This window comes from Eumetopias jubatus, unplaced genomic scaffold, assembly GCF_037043125.1.
Source record: "Eumetopias jubatus isolate StellerSeaLion01/CBP00866 unplaced genomic scaffold, mEumJub1_p1.0 scaffold_3, whole genome shotgun sequence".
NCBI lineage: Eukaryota > Metazoa > Chordata > Mammalia > Carnivora > Otariidae > Eumetopias > Eumetopias jubatus.
Window position 1 is genome coordinate 43,605,215 of NW_028274809.1, and position 24,691 is coordinate 43,629,905.

The following is a 24,691-nucleotide window of genomic DNA, read 5'->3' on the forward strand; positions in this document are numbered from 1 at the left end:
TAAAAGTCTGTCTTTTATTCGATACCAGACCACACTTTCAATGAAAGTCGCAGAGCTGTTAAGGTTTCCCACCTGAAAGCTGAGCTGCTCCACTCTGCAGGAAGGAGACACTGGCCTCCCGGTCAAACCACACGGTACCTCCTTCCCTGCCCTACAGCAGCACTTTATACCTTTGCCATTTGAATCAACATTTTACATAACTACATCTCTGAACTTAGGATTTGGTTATAGCATTAATATTCCAAAAGCAGTATCCACATATCTCAAGTGGTTGTCAACCTCACCTACTTTAAGCAACACAAATCAAGAAAGATAAAAAGTTCAAGTCCCAGATGATGACTACTGTTTCCTTAAGAAATGACTTATCCTGGGGCACCTGGGTGGCTCAGTCGGTGAAGCGTCCAACTCTTGATTTTGGCTTGGGTCATGATCTCAGGATCATGAGATCGAGTCCCTTGTCAGGCTCCGTGTTGTGTGTGGAGACTGCCTAAGATTTTGTCTCTCCCTCTCCCTCTGCCCCTTCCCCCCGCAAAAAAGAAATTAATTATCTGAAATCATCCCTGAAACGTAACTGGCTAACTGGAAAGGAAAACTGTATGTGGCATAAAATAATATGGCTTTGCATATCACTTTTTTAAAATATATTTGTTCCACAAAAGTAATAATTGATCATACCCCTATCGGTTACAAGCTCTCTTTTTATTTATATTTCTTCTTACTCTTCCCACATTGACAGACAGAAAAATGTCCCAATAATCCAATTCCATCTCCAAACACAGGTACACTATAAAAAGAGGGGGAAAGAACTCAGGAGCGAGGCAGAATCTAGTAAAACCACTTCCATCCAATGCATCCTCTTTCCTTCTCAGCTGCTGGGACAGGGGATGAGCACCCCCCTTTTCTTGGTTTAGTTAACAACATAGCTCTACCTGAAGAGATACAAACTTCTGGGCTTTATGCAAATTCCTAAAAAGCTGCATATGAATGTATTTTTTACTCATGTTTTAAATATATGTAAGGAACTCAATAGCTAAACCAACAATATGAAATCCTTTATAAAGAATTTGTACAACATAAACGTTCTCCTATTATTACATATCTTCACGTTTTCATTTTTGTATACGACACTATACTTCTGTGTAGTGGGACCGGACTATTACCAAATCTCCAGGGAGCAACCATATGTCCTTATCTGATAGTCTGCTTCTGTCTCTCTACTAACAACAAATGTCAACAAGTTTCATGTCTTTTTTGACAGTTCACTGCCTTGCATTTTAATGAGTAACTTCTCAGAGGTTAGAATGCTAATTTTATGAAGGCATCCAAGAAGATGCCTATGGATTTTACAACACCTCCTGAATATCGGTTCCTCAGAAGATAGAACTCCGTATTCCTCTTGCTTTCCAATGCCTCCAACATCCAGTATGATACTCTGCACACGGTCGGCACTCCATAAACACCATATGGAAAACAGACTCACTTGACTCTAATCGATATTAATCATGTGCCAAATGAGTAAACCAAAACTCATTCTGAGTATACACAAATACCCCTGGAATCTAATAAACAAATAGAAAGAAGAATTGTCTAGAGAAGAGAAGCCAGCTTTCAGCCACAAAATACAAAGTCTAAATCCCACAGATGACCTTCGGTGTATACTCACGTATATTTCATTATGGTCAAAGCGCTTCTTGAGGTTGTTGATGAAGGTCTCCTCATTGAGAGGCTCTAAAAGAACCATATCTCCAACCCCAATCATATTGTCCAGAAGTGACGTTTTCACCTCCATTTTGGCCATTGTCTCTTCCTGTAGGAAAGAGGGGGGAAAGGGGAAAATGTAAATAGGCAAAATTATTTCAGATTGGTTCTTAGTACCACTGGAGAAATGAAACACCGGTAGTTTCAAATGGCGCTCATCTGCCTCTCAAATGCCGTAACCTCCCCTCCAACCAATGTCAGAAGCCCCGGAGCTAGCCGCAGTCACTGCCAGCCCACCAGACGCCCCATATGTTCGAACCGCCCTCCCAGTCCGCCGTTCCAGGCTAAGTCCATCTACAGAAGGAGCCACTAGGAAACCAGGCTCTCCGTGTTCTGTTTTTCTTAACTAAAGTATAGCTGACATACAATATTTTATTAGTTTCAGGTGTACAACATAGTGATTCAACATGTATATACATTACAAAATGCTCACCACAGTAAGTGTTCTTACAGTGTTATTATAAAGTTATTGTGGTATTATTGATTACATTCCCTACGCTGTATTTCTCATCCCTGTGACTTTCTTTTGTAAGTGGAAGTTTGTGCCTCTTTAGACCATCCCCTCTCCCCAGCCAGAGGTTGCAAAACTCTAGCAAGAGAACCCAACCCACCCCTTTCCACCAGCCCTTGCATACCCAGGTCAGACTTGAACCTGTAAGAAACTGCTTCCCCAAAGATGGCATCTCTCAGTACTCCATGATGAAATTCAGAATGTATTTTCCCAGGAAATAATGGTCTTAAGATGATACTAACATTTGAGTACTTGCTACATATCAGACACTGTATCAAGAACTTTACATGCATTCATTCATTTCATCTTCACAAAACTCTATGAAGTAGATACTGGTATCATTATCCCCATTTTTAGATAAGGAAGCTCAGAGAGATAAGAAATTTTGCTTATGATTACTTAAGAGCACGTTACATTTTGTGTTAATTCAATCACCACTTCTAACACAACACCTATGGGGGGAAATTTCATTCCAGGCGTCAGCACGGACTCATAAAAGAACACAACCCCACTGTAAATCAGAGGTTGCCTATATAACCTGCCAAGACTGACCTCGATGTTCTTCATTCTCATCCCAACATACACACCACTACAACAGCAAAATCAAATGAACATCCAATGAATAGACCAGAAACACTAATCTCCCCCCAGCTCAGTCTGCAAGCCTACCAAGCGGAGACAGGCACACTACAAAGGCAGCATTCTTCCCGCTCCACTAATGCGGATGGTGCCACCCAAAAGTAGAATGTTAAATCTCCATGCCTTCAAATCTGATCACTGTCAAGAGCACTAAAATTCTGGGGCACCTGGGTGGCTCAGGTGGTTGGGCATCTGCCTTCGGCTCAGGTCATGATGCCAGGGTCCTGGGATCAAGTCCTGCATCGGGCTCCCTGCTCAGTGGGGAATCTGCCTCTCCCTCTACTCCTCCCCCTGCTTGTGCGCTCTCTCTCTGACAAATAAATAAATTTTTTTAAAAAAGAGAATACTACTGGGTATTTACCCCAAAGATACAAATGTGGTGATCCAAAGGGGCACATGCACCCCAATGTTTTTGGCAGCAATGTCCACAATAGCCAAACTGTGGAAAGAGCCAAGATGTCCACCGACAGATGAATGGATAAAGATGTGGTATATATATATATACAATGGAATATTGTGCAGCCATCAAAAAAAAATGAAATTTTGCCATTTGCAACGATGTGGATGGAACTAGAGGCTATTATGCTGAGCAGAATAAGTCAATCAGAGAAAGACATGTATCATATGACCTCACTGATATGAGGACTTCTTAATCTCAGGAAACAAACTGAGGGTTGCTAGAGTGGTGGGGGGGTGGGAGGGATGGGGTGGCTGGTTTGGGGAGAGTATGTGCTATGGTGAGCGCTGTGAATTGTGTAAGACTGTTGAATCACAGACCTGTACATCTGAAACAAATAATACATTATATGTTAAAAAAAAAGAAGATGATGATGATGATAGCAGGAGGGGAAGAGTGAAGGGGGGGAAATCAGAGGGGGGAGACGAACCATGAAAGACTATGAACTCTGAGAAACAAACTGAGGGTTCTAGAGGGGAGGGGGTGGGGGGATGGGTTAGCCTGGTGATGGGTATTAAGGAGGGCACGTACTGCATGGAGCACTGGGTGTTATACGCAAACAATGAACCATGGAACACTACATCAAAAACTAATGATGTAATGTATGGTAATTAACATTAACAATAATAAAAAATTAATTAATTTTTAAAAAGAGAGAGTACTAAAATTCTTTCATATAATGAACAAGGGAAAGTAGAGTGTTTTGTTACTTTTTTCAATGTTACCAGGATGTACAACCACATTCATCTGAGACATTCCCTCTAAATGCTTCCGATGCAGAAGTCAATTTGGTATACTTTCAGTATAATAATACTAAACAATACTTCAGGATGCTAATAAATACTCACATATATTCATGCCCCTAATACTCAGGAGAAAGTACATTTAACTCTTCTCACTAAGGAGTTAGCCAGGCATATTACATCTTACACAAAGGTTGGTCTGCTTGCTTAGGATACAGCAATTTAAATAAACGTCTTCCTATTCTAGCCTAAAACATCTAGTAGGTCTCCTAGAGGCAACAGAAACTGTATTTACTTGGGCTATTTGCAAGAGAACTGAGAAGGGATGAGAATTATATGATTCTTTATTATGATGATGATTTATATGAATCCACAAACACATCCTTTATTTCTGACCTTATTAGAAAAAAAATTTTAAGTGTGCACTGAAAAGCCAAAAAAGAGAGACCAAAAGAAGCAGAGAGGAAAGACCTCTCATAAATAAAAACAACCCATTAAGGAAGTATTTAATATTCAAAAGAAGAAAAATGGAGTTAACGTTTTCTTTAATATATACTTCTTTTTTTCATGCCAACTACACCTAGAAAAATGGCCCTAGGTATCACTAAAACCCAACAGTAGAATGGTTTCATGCATTCTGAACTAGGCCAAAGGCCAGACTCTGTTTTAAAACAAAATGGCCGGGAGAGGGGGCAACCTGCTGCTCCCTGGAGAGGCAACGGAAGCAGGGAGAACAGCTGGTCTCATGTCAAGTCCATGGAAAAACGTGCACAGGAACAGGAACATAAGTGCCCAAACTCTGTCGCAATAAATTAACATTTAAATCAAATTTCAAGTTCTCAGACTCATGAAATGCCAAAAGCACTCTAGCTGTGATGCATTACATATAATTTGGCAGATGAGGGAAGAAGGTTTAGGGATTAAGGGGGAAGTCAACCTGAGAAGGGTTTCAAAAATAACCACCTCAAACCAGCAATTTAAATTGAGCAAAGAAGCTGAAAGGGAACTCTCTGCCCCAGGGCTTGGATCTGAAGTCTATTTATGGAAACCGCAGCAGCAAGACAAGGACCTCACTGCAGGTAACAGTAATTAAGCAATCTTTCTCTGTAATTAAACCCGCTTTACCAACTTTTCAAATACAAGTTTCAAGCAGGTTTGTATGGATTCTAATTTTTACACTTCTACCCAACTTCATAATCCAAAGCGGGGGAGAGGACGGAACAAAGGCTGAGCCATACAACAGGGAATTGGTAAAAGTAAAAAATTCTGAAAACACGACCTCTGCACACCAAAACACACCAATAAAGGAAATCCGCTGAAAAGGTGATACCAACATTCATTTAGTTATTCAAGGATAGTTTTGTTCCATTCCAGGTTTGTTTTGTTTTGTCATTTTTAGCATCCAAGTACTTTGCTGGAGGAAACAGTAACACCCACCCCCCAATTCTCAGGGTAAAAATGGACATGGAGAGAAACGGCATAGAGATACTTCCCTTGCATCCTACAAATGGACTGAGTCCCCTTACTGTGACTATTGGATCCAGCCTTAGTTTGGTTCAGAATCACTAACTCAAGATTTCCATAAACTATCAGAGGAAGTCACATGGGAGAATCCAATGAGCACGAACGCAAAGCACTGGGGATATGTCTTATTTGACACATTTATGTCTGTCTACATCCTTCCCAAGACCCCCACAGAAACCCATGTTGTTCTGAGGAAGGCAACTTTATCCCATGTGCCAGGAATGTAGCACCTAATCTATCTAGACAGATAGATAACCAACACATTACCATCTTCCAGCCACTGTCATCGATTCAGGGCTGGTTGAAAAACTGAGCCTCAGCCTTCTATCCACATCTGGATGGCAGGATTTACAGATGTGATACGTGGAACCGACATGGTCATGTCTACTTCCATGGCGGGGGGGGGGGGTTCGTCTGCGCAGGATGGCAACACATGGAGGAAAGCAGGGCAAAAAAAAAACAAAAAAACAAAAAACTGAGAATTAGGCAGGAGCCCTAATGACATCACAAACCTCTAGATCAAGTTGCATTTGAAACCTGCTCCACAGCTCCTAAGTCTACACACACGGAGCCCAATTAATTCTCCTTACTGTTTAAGCCGTTTTAGTTGGATTTTCTATTATTTGCAACAGAAAACATCTTACCTAATAGAAGAAGCTGGTACAAGGAAGTGGAGTGTTAGAAGTAACACAGAAGGAGCATGGACCGGCTGAGCCAAGGCCATAAGGCGGAGGGAGTGAGGACCTCCCATCTTGGATTGGCAAGATGATCACCTCCGATGTAACAGTAAACAACCGATTAAAACCGTGGCTTCTCGTGCCTTATGCCTTGGACCTTGTGCCTCCAACCTGACAGAATTTGCGAAAAATTCAGATGCTGGAGTATGTGTTGGCTACTTAAGGATCTACAAGAAAAAGACAGCCCTGTTGTGAAACTGGCCGGTGTGAAAACCAGAGCGGAGAACAGGGTGGGGGGCTGCTATATGGAGCCACTCTGGCTGGAGGTGGGGAATGCAGAGGAAACGTGACCTGTGCTAAGCACCACCTGTTCTGTCTCTATGGCCTGAGGCAGGGATAGCACTCCCACCATGAAGATGTAGCACACTGGAGGCATCACCCACTCTACTGCTTCGTCCACTTCTTAACTGTTCCTGGGGGATTCTATCAACCAAGGGCTAAGACACTCTGCAGATCATCCATGGCTAGATCCCACTGCCAGAAAACAAGTTCTCAGACCAAGTTCTAGGTTCAAAACCTTGGGAGTTGGCAGTATCTTTAATGTTGGTTACTAGTCCATGGACCCAAGGATGCAAGGAAATCTTAAAAGCCAACACATTTTAAGGGACCTATGCTGCCGAAGAAGTCTGGCTGACAGGACTTCACATGACTTGATCCTTAGGACAGTCAAGCCCAAGACCTCCAACCCCTCAGAACCACAACGACAAACTGCTACAACACTGCAGCCCCTGCCAAAGCCATCTTGCCCAACGCTCATCTCAAATGTGGCCACGGAAGACAGGGGACAAAGGAGAGCTTCTCAAAGAGCACAACCTCTGAAGAGGGCGTGGCTATGCTTCCAGCCATACAGGAAAGAGCTGCATCATGTGGGCCAGGGCACGTTATTTTCATAACCATAAGTACGGTGAGAAAGGTGCATGTGAACACTGGGCAGCCAAAGGGGACAGCCACTGTAGACATTTGTCTTTCTTTTCAAAGGGACACTCTCCAGGACAGAGTCCTACTCGTACTGGTACCTAATCTCCCTTTGAGGGAGTCCCCAGTTAGCTTACGATGACAAGTAATCTAGCAAGAAGTAGTACTGAGTTCCCACTGCAGAATTCAGAGGAGGCGGATCTGCTCTCTCCACCCCAAGGCACAGAGCTTATGCACAGCCGATCACATCGTCCTGGGTTGGGAGTCCTGGGTGATGGTGAAAGCTGGGGGTGACGGCTGGAGGGACTACTCATCACTCACCGTAGCAACAGCCACAGCACGAAGCCTAGGGGTCCCTGTGCCAAGGGTTCTGCTGCGGATCCTGCTGCCCAGCCGTCCAGCCCTTCTTTGGTTCCTGCCTATCTTCCAAGCCTGTATCCTTCCTGATCTTCCAACCTCTTTGCAGTTTTGTGAGTCTCTACATCCTTTCTGCATTGCACACAATCAAGATCCCTAACTGACAGGAACACTTCGTACAGTACCCAACATACAGGATTATACCACTGTTACAGCTTCATTCTTGTGTAAAACCTAACCTTTTTCCCCCAGCATTGGTGAAAGCAATCTACAAAATACAATCACGAGGGTAGCCTTTGGAACAACCCCAGAGGAGCCTGGAAGCAGGGTCTCTTTATCTAAGGGCGCTGATCTAGCCCAGCCACCAGCCCACCTACAGCTGCAGGAGGTTGCCCCAGCTTTCCACCTGTTTGTCCAATCAAGAAAAACAAAATATATGATTGCAACTATTCTTTCCCCGACCTACTCTCATCTCATAAACTTCCAAAGTTACTACCTGTATTTCAGTGTATACCAATTCATTTACTGGCATCTTTCCCAGTGTAAAAATACCACTTAAAATATTGAAAGCATCATTTCAAAAATTCCTCAAAAATCCAAAAGAAAATGCAGCATAAACATCCTATAGCATCTTAAAATGGCCACCTGAAGCCTAATATTTAAATATACGTAGTCTACCCCAGTCACCAGCCCTAAATTCCAAGCCACCTATACTGTTAATGTCATCTGTGTTTGGGAGTCAAGACCAGCATTCTCCAAGCCAATAGCCCTGCACACAGACACAGCCAGACCAGAGGGTTTATCCCTGTGAAATGCATGGTTATTCCATTCGATATCAAACAGCAACAGTGAAAAACTATTCCAAGTTAATAATTAATTAGTTTAGTAACAACTGAATAACAACTAAGAAAAAATCCAGGATAAGCTAAAATAAAGCATCCAGTCATCTCCCATGTTATTCAAAGTTCTTGGGGTAACACAGATGAGAACAAACACATTTTTAAGTTGAAGTTTTATTGTAAAACTGGAAGGAAAATTCACAGATCAGAGCTGAGGATGCAATGATTAACAAGGATTAATATCAAGTCATTAGCATAATTTTAAAGTTGAGGGAACTTTTTTTTTAAAAGATTTTATTTATTTGACAGAGAGAGACACAGCAAGAGAGGGAACATAAGCAGGGGGAGTGGGAGAGGGAGAAGCAGACTCCCCCGCAGAGCAGGGAGCCCGATGCAGGGCTCGCTCCCAGGACCCCGGGATCATGACCTGAGCCGAAGGCAGACACTTAAAGACTGAGCCACCCAGGCGCCCCAAGTTGAGGGAACTTTCAAAGCAAAGCCCTAAAAACCACTTGCTGGAAAACTTAATGAAAGCAAACCTCTATTGCTTCGGCAACTGGAAATGAGGATGTTGAAAACACATCTGCAATGTCATTAGCAGTATACATCGGGAGGCAACACCTTCGGGGAGTCTTCTTAGCATAATAACAATTGTTCGTATCTGACTCTGGTTCCATTCCTTACCTCCTTGCGGGGGCGGGGGCATGTATGTGATAACCCCTTTTCTGGACAATCAGCTCTCTGGTGTCAGGAGTCACAGCTTATTCGTCTTTATTTCCCCAAAGGCATAATGCACTGCCTTAGCACATGGTAGGCATTCAGAGAAATACAAAGGGAAAACAAGTACGCAAATTTACGACTGACAACTGAATCATTCGATAATTCAAGTTCTTGCAGCCGCCATGGCTGGTCTGACCAGAAGGCAAAAAAATGACTGCAGCTTCAAGCCACTTTGATCCATTCCTCTGAAAACATAATATTACCCACAAAGGACAGGAAACAGAATTGAGCCATTTGACTCCCAAAGAGATCACTAAAGCTTTTAAGAATAACATGAGAAGCACATTTAAGTAACCAAACTGGGCCAATGTGGCAAGATTTCATGAACAAAATAAATCTCAGCAAATCCTGGTGGCAAAACAAAGGCAAAAGAGGGGCCAAGTCTATAGGACGTTGTTGAGAACCTAATACAATGAGCTTAAATGACTAAGAAAAACTGGAATTTCCTTCCTCGATCTTTTAAAATAGCATGCATCTCCTCTCTGAGAGCAGTTAGATTAAATTTCCATGCAATTCAGCTCAACCACCACTTAGACAGTATTGAACCCTGTTGGTCTCTGGCGTCGTGTTAAGTGCTCCGGACACGCTGTGGATCATCATGGCACCCCCCACACACACCACCTCCTCCAGGACCCCACAGTTCAGTAAGAGTCAGGAAAAGAAAATAAACCACTTCTGAAATTTCAAATAACCTTTTAATGATTAGAAACAACACATATTCACTAAAGGAAAAAAAATTTAAAAATGTAGCTGAGCAAAATACAAGCCAAATTCAACACCCTCACATTTTAGTCTAAATCCTTTTGAATTCATTAGGATCCTGATGAAACCTGATTTTTATGACCAAAGAATTGGCCATCATTTCTGGTTTCATAAGTTTTGATACAAATTCTGATACATTTCTAAATTTTGATTATGTTTGCTTCCAGGTAGGAATGTGAAAGAGATCTGGAAGACCTGTGGAACTCAATGAAGGTACACCAATAACACCCCCACCGTTTTTAAATTCAACCAAGTTGCCTGACCATCTGCCCCTTGATTCTTTACCTTCTCCCCTCCCTCACATGAGCAACCCAGATTGTCAACAGCCTGCCCACCAACCATCTCTCCCACGTGGCTGAGTCTAACATCTCAACACATGTCCAAACCTTCTATCTCCTACCATCCTGTATCAAAATACCCCCCAAAACAAAAACAAAACCCTTTTATTCTCCCTAGATCCCACAAAGTCACAAGAGACCCAGTTTCTCACCCCCGGCCTCTCCCTGCCTGTTACCTTCTCCCCCCAGAGCCATCCTGTCTCTCGATTACATCAGCGTCATCACTCGCAGTCCTCCCCGCCTCTTCCCCACTTGTGACTGCCCTAGCCCGCCTTCATCCTTTCTCACTGGAAGGCAACAGCCTTCTCCATGGTCTCTCTCAGTCTTGTCTTGCCACCACAGCCTCTGCCATCCCTCTCCTTCCCCCATGCATGGGCCACACTTCCCAAGTCGCCTCTCTAGATCACAACCTGATCAGGTTTTTAAAAAAAAAAAAAAACCTTTAAGTATTGCTTTAAAGCCTCCAATAGCTCTCAATAAGCCTATAAGTGAATATTCAAATTCCTCAGCAGACCCTCAAAATCACAAAACATGGAATCACCCTATGACCCAGCAATTCCATTCTGGGGTATAAAAGCAGGAATTCAAAAATATATTTGCACACCCATATTCAAAGCAGCATCATTCCCAACAGTCAAAAGGGGGAAGCCACCCAAATGTCCACCCACGGATGAATGGATAAACAAAATGTGGTGTGTGCATACAATGCAATAGTATTCAGGCTTAAAAAATCAGGAAATTCTGACACATGCCACCAAATGGATGAAACTGGACGACATCACGCTAAGTGAAACAAGCCAGCTGCCAAAGGGCAAACGCTTTATGAGTCCACTTACGTGAGGTACTAGAGTCGCCAAATTCATAGAGACAGAAAGCAGAATGCTGGTCACCAGACAGAATGGGAAGCTGTAGTTTAAATGAGCACAGAGCTTCAGTTTCAGAGGACAAAAACGTTCTGGAGAGGGATGGTGGTAATGGCTGCACAGCAGGGTGAGGGCACTTCATATCCCGGAACCATGCACTTAAAAAGGCTAAAATGTTGGGGCGCCTGGGTGGCTCAGTCGGTTAAGCGTCTGCCTTCAGCTCAGGTCATGATCCCGGGGTCCTGGGATCAAGCCCCGCATCTGGCCCCCTGCGCAGCCGGGAGCCTGCTTCTCCCTCTCCCTCTGCCTGCCGCTCCCCCGCTTATGCTTGCTCTCTCTCTCTCTCTGGCAAATAAATAAGTAAAATCTTTAAAAAAAAAAAAAAAGGCTAAAATGCTAAGTTTTATGCTATCTATCTTTAACTATATGCACAATAATTCCTTGTCAGAGATGGAGGCTTCACAACCTAACTCTGGCCTTCCTCCCCAGGCTCACCTCTCCCCGCTGAGCCCCCACCCAAGGCAACACACACAACACACGCAGATGCCAGGCCTCCGATGGCTCTGTCAGCCAGGCCACTGCTAATGGCACTGTGGCTACACACCAGCCCAAACAAAGCCAGCTTCCAAGGTTCTAGAATGAGGACAGGGACTATCATCAGGTGGCTATAATGAAGTCAGCATGGATCCAGAGGACGGGGTGTCCCGCTCAGGGGAGCCTCTGACGGTCTCTGGACTTGCTCTGAAGCTAATCCAAGAGGAATGATGTGGGTGCACAGAGAAGCAGCTTGGGACCACAGAGGACAGACAGAAAAGCTGCTTTAGGTCCTGAGAGTGGTTCTAGTAGTAGGTTCTCAAGAGGTTCAGCCAAGCTTCATGCCTTAAATAAATCCTCCCTGACCGAAACCAGAGCGAGTGGCCACTCCTCACCGGCAGCGTGTGCTGAGAAGCCAGGAGATCCCCTGCACAGCAGTGCGTCTGCAGGTCTCCTCGTCCCTGGAGAAGGCCTGAGTGACCTCCCCGCCCCCCACTGGCTGGCACATCAGAGACACATAGGCTGCTCTTCCTGCCAAGACTGTTTCCGTCAACTCTACCCTTCCCATCCAGCTCACAACAGACAGAGGATAATCAGAGAACTTCAACTGATACACAAGGAATGGAAAGACTCGGGATACAAACCAACAGGCAAGACAGTTTCTCAGTACTTACCAACCTAAAGGGCAAGTGGTAGGACAATTTACTCAAGTAGCATGGTTTTCAAAGGAGAAGAGAGTTGGGCGGAGGGGCAGAGAACCACAGAGGGTGCTTTGCAGGGCTCCCCAGAGTAACTGAGAAGGTGGGCCCCAGCATGCAGGTATGAAAGGGCTCAGTGATGCTGATTTGCACTCCTATCAACACACTTCCTTAGGGAAACTCACAGAAGCTGTGTTGATGCACAGCATTTCCTACATAAAATACCATTATCTGATTTCCCAATTCTTTATTCTATGGTTAAAACCACTTCATCTTGAAGGTTTCCCCCCCACCACCATAGCTTTTTGTTATAAATATTTAATGGATTGCTGGTAGGTTGGTTTTGTTAGAATCTTAGAGTAGGGAAGAAATACTCCCAACTACTGGCAATTTCCATCCAGTAAGTTGTCTTGTGTTCAAACTCTGGGTAATACAAAGAACATTAAATTATCAGATAATGATAAAGTAGAATAGATTTGGACAGGGGCTGAAAACAAATAGCTAAAAGCATACAGAAGTCCATAAGCCAGGAAACCAGACTCGGATCCTAAAAAGCTCTCCGAATGGGAGGGGCAATTAATTCAACCTTCTGGTGATCTAAGAGTTAACACCCCAAGGGGGATCACCCCACAGGCAGAGAGGGGCCAGGAACCACCCACTGTCAAAGTCAAGGTTTGTTTCTGTCTGGGTATAAAAAGGCTGGACAACCACCATCAGCCAGAGCTCAGCTACCCTCAATCCCAGGAACAGGCCAGTTATTAAGGATGTGAAAGATAGCACAGAACTTTACAATCGTAAAGTGACTGGTTAAAAACAAAGTTTTTCCAACTGTGAAAATGGGGACTATATTATCTAGACTAATCAGAAGGATTTTTGAGTCAAACAGGGACAGTGGCTGCTATGGCAACATCGAAGGTTTGGGATTACAAGCTACAAACTCTCTCTTCTGATGTCTGAGCAAAATCTGTTAGAATCCCAGGCAAGCCCTTCTGTTAGAAGAGAGAGAAATGGACCCAGGAGGTGTGGCACAACTGGTTTCTGGAAGAGGCAGGGCAAGGAGAAAGCGTTCCTGACCGCTCTGAGCGGTCTTTCACACCTATTACGTTGCATGTACCCATCAACCTCATTCCCAAGTCAGCAAACTTTTCGCAACACACCCAGTTTTTTAAAGAGAAGCTGCGCTTCCACAGTGGGAAGAGTCATTTGCTACAGAAGTTTGGTAACAAGAGTTTACCATCACTGAGAATTCCCTTTTGATCTGCCCCAATACAGGACAGCATAGGCTTTAGATCACAGTCTTAGGCTCGAACCCAAGGGAATTAATTTATCTCTGGAATTTGAATTTCTGATCTAAAAGCTCAGGGATGACAACATCCATTCCCCAGGGTTCTGAGGCAGGCTGGCTAAGAAAGCAAAACCCTAAGAGGGCAGGATCTCACTGGATGCTAGCTCCCTCCTTCCCCATGCCTATTTCTCCTGACCCTGAAGACCTCACCTACCGGCATGTGCATCCGGCATGTGCATCCGAGGGCAATAACCAAGAGAGTTGCCTCATTTGCAAAAGTCATCCCATGGGGTTCAATACCCTGAGGAGTAAAAGCAGCCAAAGTCACTGTCCCCAACGTCATTTCCTGGAGGAAGCTCTGCAGAGTCATGGCAGGAACGATGCCAAAGGGCAAGGCAACATCAGAGAATGCCATCCACCACCAAAACTGGGTCCAAAAGCCACCCCTGCCCTCCCTCTCCACCCACCTCCCACCCCCAACTTGGCAGCCCTCACCGGCCAAAATCCTAGAAGGTCTAGAATGGACATCAAGCAATCTCTGGCTCTAGGGGGAACCTATGGCCACGCTATCTTAGTCACACTGGGTCTGAGAAGAATTAATGAGCTAACGTCTGAAAAGTGCTCTGAGTTCCTCCGGGACAAGGTAGCCAAAAACCATAAACCTCTGTTACGGCCAGAAACACAAACGCAGCTGCACGTGGAGTGTGCTAATTATAACCCATAGACTTCTCAAAGTGTTCCCTCAAGGTAGATAAAAAAATTCCAAGAAGCTGAATGTGTTTAGATTGGCAAACCTGAGCCCCAGGACCCCTAGGTGAATGTAAAAGTGCTCAGATTTAACTGACACACCCGACAGCTCAGACTTGTTCCTGGCCGGTGCACAGATACCAAGTGCGACCAGTGAGTATTAAACTGAATACAGCCACCCAGGGAAAACCAACTTTCCTTCCAAATGAACTGGCTTGTTAATCAGAGGGTCCAGGTCCCATCCCATGTGCTGAGAGCCTCACCAAGTCATCCTGTCCCTTGCCCCGCTTCACCTGCTGACACTGCCTGTAGATTCGTTCTTTCTGTTCTCTTCATACTTGATCCTACCATCCCATCACTCAAGGCACTCCCTTATAATTAAAAGACCAGTGCATTGCCCCTGGTGAGCACTCACAGAGGATTTCCTGTACCCGTCAGTTTGGGGAGTCCCTATGGATTGTTTTTTTTTTTAAGACATCTAGCTGAACAAAGATGCTCACAAGAAAACAGCCCAGGGTACCCCAGAGCAGACTTAAAAAGGCACCTTCCCATCATTCAGGCTCTTTGAAGGGACAGTAGAGGGAAATGTATTGAATTTAGTGCACTTGTTCTTTGGGGCAAGGAAGCAAGTCAGCTCTCAGGGAAACATCAGCTGTTGCTTTCTGCAAATCATAGAGGTTAGAATGACTACCAGAGTGGCTCCAGAAAAAACACCCAGAAGATCCAAGTCGTAGACTCAGCTCTGCAGCTGGCTCAGAGTGAGACCTTGGGCATACTGCCAATGCTGAGCCTCAGTTTCCCCACAAAGGGGGAATACATCATCTCCTAAGATCCTGTCCCAGTCTGTCATCACCAATTCAACAAAAAAATGCTCAAATCTGCAAAGACTGAGTTCCTTAATTTTTCGGTGAACATTCATCCTGTCTCTGGTTATAAAGAATGTTAAGGACCAAGAATGCCAGTCCACAAGAATCTTTCTCAGTGACATTTACTCAGAGGTTAAGGAAAGTAGCTCTTTATTCTGACCTCACCAGCAAAAAAATGTATTAAGGGTCTAACCATACACAGCACAGTAGGAAATGCAAGGAGTCAACTGGATCTTCCTAACTACAGGCATCAAGGCATGAGTGAATGTGTTCTGTTTACAACTATATGGCTAGTTGCAAAATGGCACTATTTTAATGAGTTAATCTAGTTATGAAAGCAAAAAAGGGGCCTACAGATTACAAAATTAAGAAACCTATATAGTAAAAGGAGAAAAATATGCATCACTCAACACTGCATTTTGGTAATGTCTCTGTACTTGTGGTTAAGAAAAAGTTTTTTAGAATAATAAAAATTCAGAAACTTCCTCAAGCAGTGAATATTCACTGAAACAAAGTCTACTAAATCAACTATGTAATCAAAGGGAGAGATGTTTATACATTTACATTAGGATTTCATGAGTCTTTATTACTTGAGAATTGATCAAACAAAAATAGCTAAGATGTTTCCAAAAAAGACAGTGATGATGTAAATTGAGAAAGCAGAACTACTTTGTCATTAAAAAAGAATTTTTAAAGAAAAGAGCTAAATTGCAGTGGGTTACTTTACCTGTGTTGATTAAAATCAACAATCAGAATTGGGAAGTATTTTTTTTTTAAGATTTTATTTATTTATATGACAGAGAGAGACACAGCGAGAGCGGGAACACAAGCAGGGGGAGTGGGAGAGGGAGAAGCAGGCTTCCCGCGGAGCAGGGAGCCCAATGCGGGGCTCGATCCCAGGACCCTGGGATCATGACCTGAGCCGAAGACAGACACTTAACGACTGAGCCACTCAGGCGCCCCTGAGAAGTATTTTCTGAGCCAAAGTTTTTCTAATTTTTCTCATGTTGGAAGCCATACTGACTTTAAAGTCAAATGCACCATAATACATATCTTGGATATCTCTAAGTACATTCTGAAGTATTTATGAAGAACTAAAACATATACGATACAGCAAATCAACATCTAAGGCATGCCATAACATAACTTTTTAAGTCATAAATTAAAAATTTACTAAAATTTGACTAAATTTAAATTTATAAATGTTAACTAAATTTGAATAATAGTTCTCATTTCCAAAAGTTCTGTAAGACACAGCAATTATTCATAGGCTTATATGAGGATACAAACATACAAATGTCCCCCCCCCGGACACACACACACATATATACACTATTTTTTTTTACTAGAATATAAGCACACACTTAACCTGTAAACTACACATAAATCAATTTTTAAAGTTAATCAGTTTGCCCATTATAAAATAAATTTTCAATAAATTTTCCCAAGGGAAATTTGGGTAAGAAATAAGATATTCGGGGCGCCTGGGTGGCTCAGTCATTATGCGTCTGCCTTCGGCTCAGGTCATGATCCCGGGGTCCTGGGATCGAGCCCCACATCGGGCTCCCTGCTCCGCGGGAAGCCTGCTTCTCCCTCTCCCACTCACCCTGCTTGTGTTCCCTCTCTTGCTGTGTCTCTCTCTGTCAAATAAATAAATAAAATATTAAAAAAAAAAAAGGAATAAGATATTCAATAGTCAACCACATTGTATATGCCTGATTAAGAAAAATTCATTTCCCTCTCCCACTAATTTATCAAAATAAGAGGTCTTCAAAATATCATATTATTACATTTTAAGTCATCGAATTAAAAGCCATAAAAACTTAAAATTCACAATCCACCCTTAATCATGTCTCTCAATAAGTAGGCAGGCAGGCAGAGAGATTAAAAGGAAACTATAAAGTTCTTTTTAAACGACATAATTGTAAGGTCCCCTAGTTTAGGAATTAAATAAAACTGCTTACCGACTTTTCTTCTCCATTGTTTTTTCCACTGATTTAACTAGTACTTTAGCATTCCGTTCATATGAAAGGAAGAGACAAACATTCGTTGTGACAGGGAGAACACACTAAGTACAACAAATATTTTGCACAGAGATAAGAAGGGGAAACTAGGTCAATATCCTGTGGCCGGGAAGAAGCAGCCTGAGCTTCCATCCAGAACTGTATTATATGATTAACCAGGCTGGACTCTCTTCTCTCCAGGCTACTGCTCTGACCCATGCACCTGGGATACACAGACTCTGGGAGAAAGGAATTAGAGATGCATCTACTACTTCCCAGCCTTTGGCAATCTAATTGGGGAAAGAAAACATGTAAGAGCCGTATAACTCATAGAACAAGTGCCACACAGGGCAGGTGATTCACCGCAGAAAGAGGAATATAGAGCCTCGGGTTTATGATCAGAGGCCGAACTAGTACTATGGTGTAGGGAGGATCAGACAAGGACGGCTGAAGAGGAGAAACTTGACCTGGACTTTCTGAGGATGAGCAGTATGTGGTCCAGCAGAAGAACAAACCATTCAGAAGACAGTGACTAGGAAGAAGAACAGCAGAAGACAGCTGGGGCGGGGCCCCAGTAGAGCGTGAGGCTGGGAGGAAAGGTAAGCTGAGACAAGACGGAGAGTCCAAGCTGAGGAGCTTACAGCTGGGAATGTGGTGGGAATGGGTGGGAGAGGAGAGGGAAGAGTATCTACTGTGTCTGTGCTGCAGTCAGTGCACCCAGAGGGCCACAAGTGTGACTGGCTGTTATCCAGTCAGTCACTGGTGACCATGGAAAATAAGATCGAAGATAGCCATCATAGATTATGGGGAGTCATCAAAAATGTCTTGAGCAGCGACAGACAACAAAAAATGTAAAGGCTGTTTACTTAGTGGATAGTCTAAATTAGCTGGGAGAAAGCTAGAAGCAAGAAGCAAAATTGCTCTGTGCAGTTGTTCAGTTTGTGCACTGCATAAAAAGCCAAGGGGGAAAGTGGGCACTGACATCAAGTGGAGCTCTGTGGGATAGTGTCTGCCCTGAAGGGTACCTTTTTCCAATTGTACGGTAAAGATACCATACTAGCTAGCAGCAGGGAAACCAGCTATGGCACAAATCTAGAACTAGGGTAGAACTAATGGAAGTGAAACAGGTGGATAAGTGCAAGAGAAATAACAGACGACTCTATCATAAAAGGCAGAACACTAATCGTTGGAGGGGGCAAGAGAGACAGGAGGGTTTAAGACTAAAGTAGGCTCTCTCACCCAAATGCATAAGGATTGACAGTTTGGCTGCTTGGTTTAAAGGGGGGAAAAAAAGTCAAAGTTGGAAGTCATTTAAAAAGATAAATAACAAAACATATTTTTTTTAAATTAAACCCTATCATCATACATTTATTTGCCCGTGTTTTGCTATAATGCTGAGGCCTTTTCTTCAAGTCTATGTCCACCGGCTGCAGTACCCAGCGGTACTTTCTTTTATAAACCATCTCAAGGCATCACCCTTTAAAAGGTCAAATTTCTTGGGACGCCTGGGTGGCTCAGTCGGTTAAGCGTCTGCCTTCGGCTCAGGTCATGATACCGGGGTCCTGGGATCGAGTCCCACATCGGGCTCCCTGCTCAGTGGGGAGCCTGCTTCTCCCTCTGCCTGCTGCTCCCCCTGCTTGTGCTCTCTCTCTCTCTCTCTCTCTCTCTCTCTGGCAAACAGATAAATAAAATCTTAAAAAAAAAAAAAAGGTCAAATTTCTTTAAAAGAAATAGTGAGGCTGTAAAGACACCAGAGAAACAGTGCAGATGCTCACTACTCCTCGGTGGGAAGGTTAACCACATTGCCGAATGCAGGCAGGGTCACACGGGCTTCCCCACAGTCTTTCCCTCTACCCCAGGGGTCAGCAGGGTTCCAGAGGGGGCTGCTTCATCACACTGTGTCCCCTAGTATGGATGAGGGCGACACAGAGCAGAGCCACGGGCCTGGCCGTCAGTGGACGCACCGAGTGAGCGCAGATTATTGCTCTGAGCCACTAAGATTCCTGGGTCTTACATAATCACAGCTGAACCCACCTATCCTGAATGGCTGACAATATTAGTGGGAACACTCTTCTTTTAGGACTCCCTAACTCCTTTACAGTTACCTCAGCCACTCTAAAATCAGCGGTCATTCCGTTTTAGAAACTTACTTTTTATCAGGTGCTTTCCAAAACATTCAAATAAATTCAAATAAATTGTCACAAAAACAGTAATTATTTTTGCACATTTAAAATCTTTATACTAAATAGAGGAGTAAGTATAAATGGCAAAAACAGGTTTGGGGAGAAGAAAACACAGTTGAGTCTGGATACGCACACATGTCCACTGGTGGAAACAGAAACCCAAGAGCAGGGTGCCTGGGTGGCTCAGTCGGTTAAGCGTCTGCCTTCGGCTCAGGTCATGATCCCAGAGTCCTGGGATTGAGTCCTTCACTGGGCTCCCTGCTCAGCGGGGAGCTCTCCTTCTGCCCCTCCCCCCCCACCCCTGCTTGTGCTCTCTCATGCGCTCTCTCATGCACTCTCTCAAAGAAATAAAATCTTAAAAAAAAAAAAAGAAAGAAAGAAAAAGAAACCCAAGAACACACAACTGTAGCTTTGACCATTTTGTGTGTTATGAGCATCAGTTGATATATTTTGCAGAGAAAAAGAACACCAACTAATCCAGCAAGTCTGGAGGTCCCTAAGACCTTATACCATTTTCTAAAGCTGTGAGCCTAGAAAATTATAATAATGAAGAATACTATTGTATTACCAGGTTAAAAATCTGGCCAGTTTTTCAAAACTATATCCAACTGCCATATTTTTTCTGTCCCAAATGTACAGTCAGAAGTGCTTAAGTCATTTAAGAAAGCACAAAAATAACACTTCAAACCCACAACCAGACATAGAGTCAAGAGTACAAGGTCACATGTCATTCCATAACCCGGCTCTTAAAGATAGAATAAACACATGAGTTACTATTAAAAACTAAATTTGAGTTTCATACTTTAAAATTACATACCGCTTTAAAATTGTCAACAGAGATAAATGTTCCTCTCAAGGCTGCCTAGTAAAATCTGGGTGCTTCCATTTTGGGTGGCCAAACAGTCAATCTATCCATAATTTACATACTTTTAGAAATCTGATACTTAGCCTCTTCAATAAAAATATGAACTTTATGCAGAAATCATACTGATATATTTCAAAAGATTATTGAAAGAAACACTACGTAAATACATATATACCAGAAACCCCAAAACAACCAACCATACTTTAAATAACATCCTCCACAAGTCAACCTTGTTCCCTTCACCAATATGCACACGAAGCCTCCCTCCTCGGCATCAAATAGGATAATCTTAACCTCTATAGCTTTAAAAACAAACAAACAGAAAACCTACATCTGGAGACAAAAAGGCAGTAATACCATACCTGCCAAAATAATTCTGCCCCAGACTCTACTGAGATAGCAACCCATTCAGTCTTATTTTAACCAAGGCAGACCCTTGAAAAGAAAGGGAGAAAAACACTAATTTGTGAAATATGAGGTGAACTCAAATATAAAATTTTCCTGAACCCTGACCTAAATCAATGTTCCCACTATTTTTTTTTTTTTAACTGTGAGATAAGCAACCATGAGGGCAGGATCACAAAATGGTTTAGTCTTCTCATAAAATAAAACATCAATCAATCAATCAATCCTCATCATCAAAATAAAACAAGAGTTCCTCTGACACCTGGAAGGAGGACTACTTTGCTATAGGATGAGGAGTTGCCATTGAGGAGTTGAAGACAGACAGAGGGACCTGACTTCAGGAAGAGAGGAGGGCCAAGGCCCAAACCTTGCAGGATGTGGACACCAAGGGGGTCAGGAGGAGCCGCGGGTTGAGACCAGAAGAACACAGGTCACCAAAGCCAAGACCCAAGTTTGACAAGAAGGAGCAGAGGGTCAACCATGTGGAGGATGGGAAGGAGCACAGAGCAAGGAAGGAGACGGGGTTATCAGGCCCAGAAGCCATGTGGTAGGGGCCGAACTGTGTCCCCCTACCCAAATTCATATGTTAAGGCCTAACCCCCAGGACCTCAGAATGTGACTGTACTTGGAGACAGGGCCTTTAAAGAGGTGATTAAGTTAAAACTAGACCATTATTGTGGGCTCTTACCCAACATGACTGGTGTCCCTATAAGAAGAGAAGACTGGAACACAGACGACACAGATGGAGGGACAACCAGATGAGAACACAGAGAGAAGGTGGCTGTTTGCAAACCAAAGAGAGGCCTTGGAAGAAACTAAAGCTGCTGACACCTTCTTCTTGGATTTCCAGCCTCCAGAACAGTGAGAAAATCTGTTTCTGTTGCTTCCACTACTCAGTCTGTGGTATTTTGTTATGGTGGCCCTAGCAGACTAATAAACCATCCTACGACCCCTTCTGGCAATTGCCTACTTCCAGTCTCTTCCTCCATACAGCTAAGGTTTCTGACAAGGCCTACCTTTGACACTTGCCACATGCAAGTGTCAGAAACAGCTTCAGATAAAATGTCACCACTTGTTCGATGCCCACTGCACTCTCTCCCTAAGCTCTCTCCTGCCCTGGCTTCCACAGGGCCATTTCTTCCTGGCTGCCCACTTCCTACTTCCATCACTCCTTATTCTTAGTGGCCTCTCCTTCCTCTAGTCCCAAAACAATGTTCCCCAGAGTTCTATCACTCACTTTCCTCTCTCCTCATTCCACCCTCCAAGCAATCTTAACATCTTCAACCAGATGCCGCCAATCCCTTCATTGGACCTCAGGCCCTGGCTTGTCCCTGAGCTCCAGGCCCAGTACCTCGGCAGTCTGCTGAGCCTCACTCACTGCCCTGAGGCCCCGTATCCCAAAGAGAACCCGTCCCCTTCGGGCCTGTGTGTGCCAGCCATTCCTGACCTCTCAAAGGAACCGGGGAACCCTCCCACACTCCAGCTATCACTGTTCTCAACATCTACTGTCAGAAAATCAATATTCAAAATATGGAAAAGGTTCTATGTACAACAATGTTAATCAATGTATTACTCACGACAGCAAAATGGTGGAGGCAACCCAAATGCCCAACTGTAAGAAATGTCTGAGGACATTATGGTACTCAGTGGAATAATATACAACTATAAAATTGATTTCAAAAACTTGGCAGTGATACAGATCTTAAAACATAGGCATAAAAAGCGTGGAAAGGAATATTCAGAAATGAACAGAGTTGACAGTTCCTCCATTTTCCAAACTTTCTGGAATGTTCTTAAGATGACTCTCTAGTACACAATGTCCAAATGAGAGTTCCAGCCATCTTGGACTTTCCAAATTGCTTGGCTGAAGGATAAATGGGAGGTTTACTCCAGACCTGCCTTCAGCTGTCATTCCAAATCCACGCTACATCTGTTGCAACGTCCAATGCAAACTCCCATTAAATAAATTTCCCCTTAAATCCTACTATCCTTGTAGCCCTCAGCATGAGATCCTAAAAAAAACTGATTAATTCTTTCAAGAAATCCCAACTGGACATATAAACAGCTGTACGACTGTGGAACTGAGCTCCCAACATCTGCCACGGTTATTAAGTGTTCTAGTAAGAAAAGATCATCATCATGCACAAGCTGCTGCCAGGAGAGCAAATGTCAAGCTGGAAGCTAAATCACAGAAGGTGAGGCCACCTCCATATCCAGTGTCTACCAGGTAAAGAGGGACATGTTCTCCATCCGAAGAGGAGAGACACTGACAGCTCTTCCAGCCAAGAGTCCATGAGACAGAAAACTGGTCGCCCCCTAAGGACGTCAATTCGTACTTTTCCTTTAATATTTTACCCACACCTTTTTGTTTGTTTCCCACATCGGCAACAAATGGCAAGTATTAAGATGGGGCTGACAGTTTTACCTTTATTTCTTCAACCCTCACGCCCTATCCTTGGATGCCTCATACCAACAAACTTAACAAATTTCTCCTCCTCCATTTTTGGGGTAAACGAAATGAAACAGGCAACAGCCACCAAAATCATGCCCGCGCCTAGAAGCGTCTGTGCCAAAATCTGGTGCACAGCATACGTATACAGACAGACATACCTTCTCGGACGGCTGCCTTACTCAAAAGCAGTGTATATAGTGTTTCTGATTCAAAGGACTCCTACGATGAATCCTGCTGAAAAATAAACAGGAACTCCTAATTATACCCGTTCTATAAAGCTAGGTTTTACTGCAATTGTACAGACTTCCTTATCGCACGGAGAGAATACTCATAAATATTTATGTTACATTCAAATTGGGCATTTGTGGTTAGAGATGAAAAACATTATAAACTGTGAAATAAGGTATAGGAAGGCACTACCTCATTTAAATCCCCTCAACTAGATTTCACATTCAATTGTGAAATGTCACTGCAATCGGCAATATTTCTCAAGGAAAAGAGCTCTTCCACTCAGGCCAGGAAACACTGCTGTCATGTCCTCTTTGAAATCTGAGGTCAGTATTATTTTGAGATACTTAGAGGATGACACAGCTCACAGATAAATTCCTGCAGGTAAAATGAACATAGCAGGAAAGCCCATTTCTTCTCCGCTCATAATTATACAAGAGGGCACGAAAGGAAAGCTGGAAAGCTCACTGAACTTTTTAAAAAGTAATTAAAATCAATGGGCTTTTGAGGCAATGTGTCAGATTTGGCAACGTTTTCTTTGTAAAAATTCATTTTGGTAATTTTCCAGAATTCTGTTCTTCCAGTTGGGAAACACTTAAAAATTCTGACAAATAATGAAATGGTAACAATACAGATCACCCTAATAAAAATAGGGAAAGAGGAGAAACTTAACTTCAGCATTCCCTCACTCTTCCCTTGCTCTCAGCCTCCCAATCCCCCAAGATTCCTGGTGCTTTTAGGAGGCACAGGACCCCCCCCCCTCCCCGGCCAGAGGTTAGGGAGTCAGTTAATAAGTAAATCAATCAATCATTTAATTATAGGTGTGAGTAAACAAAAGGCTGCTCAATTTAGATTTTTCAGGGCAACAAGTTACATTTAGTTTTACAATTAACAATAAATAAAATTTACTCTTTGAATTATAGAAATGTACGCATCACTTCTACAGGACAGCAAGGAAAGGAGAAAGATGGGGGATTAAAAGGAATAATATTCAAGGGGGAGGGGAGTAAGAGGAGCCCAAAGGAGAGTGAGTAACAGATGGCTGGAGGCCCACTCAGGGAGTGCAAGAAGGAACAAAAAAGGAAAACAAAGAAAAAGAAACAAAGAATAAAGGGTTCCCCAAGGAACTGTATCCCCCTAGCGTCTAACTTTCTGGGACAGCTCTACTAAGGGCTTTTAATAAATACCGTTGTATTTCTCCA

General features: G+C 43.3%; 1 protein-coding gene across 4 annotated transcripts in view; it reads right to left on the reverse strand.

The window, feature by feature from the left end:
* Positions 1-1,798, reverse strand: part of MYO1B (myosin IB) — a 145,085-nt gene extending 143,287 nt beyond the window's left edge. For all 4 annotated transcript variants that reach the window (XM_088022080.1, XM_088022078.1, XM_088022079.1 and 1 more), the window contains exon 1: positions 1,664-1,798. In XM_088022080.1, coding sequence (XP_087878206.1) covers positions 1,664-1,798 — 135 coding nt within the window. The remainder of the gene's footprint in view (positions 1-1,663) is intronic.
* Between the last annotated feature and the right edge of the window lie 22,893 nt (positions 1,799-24,691).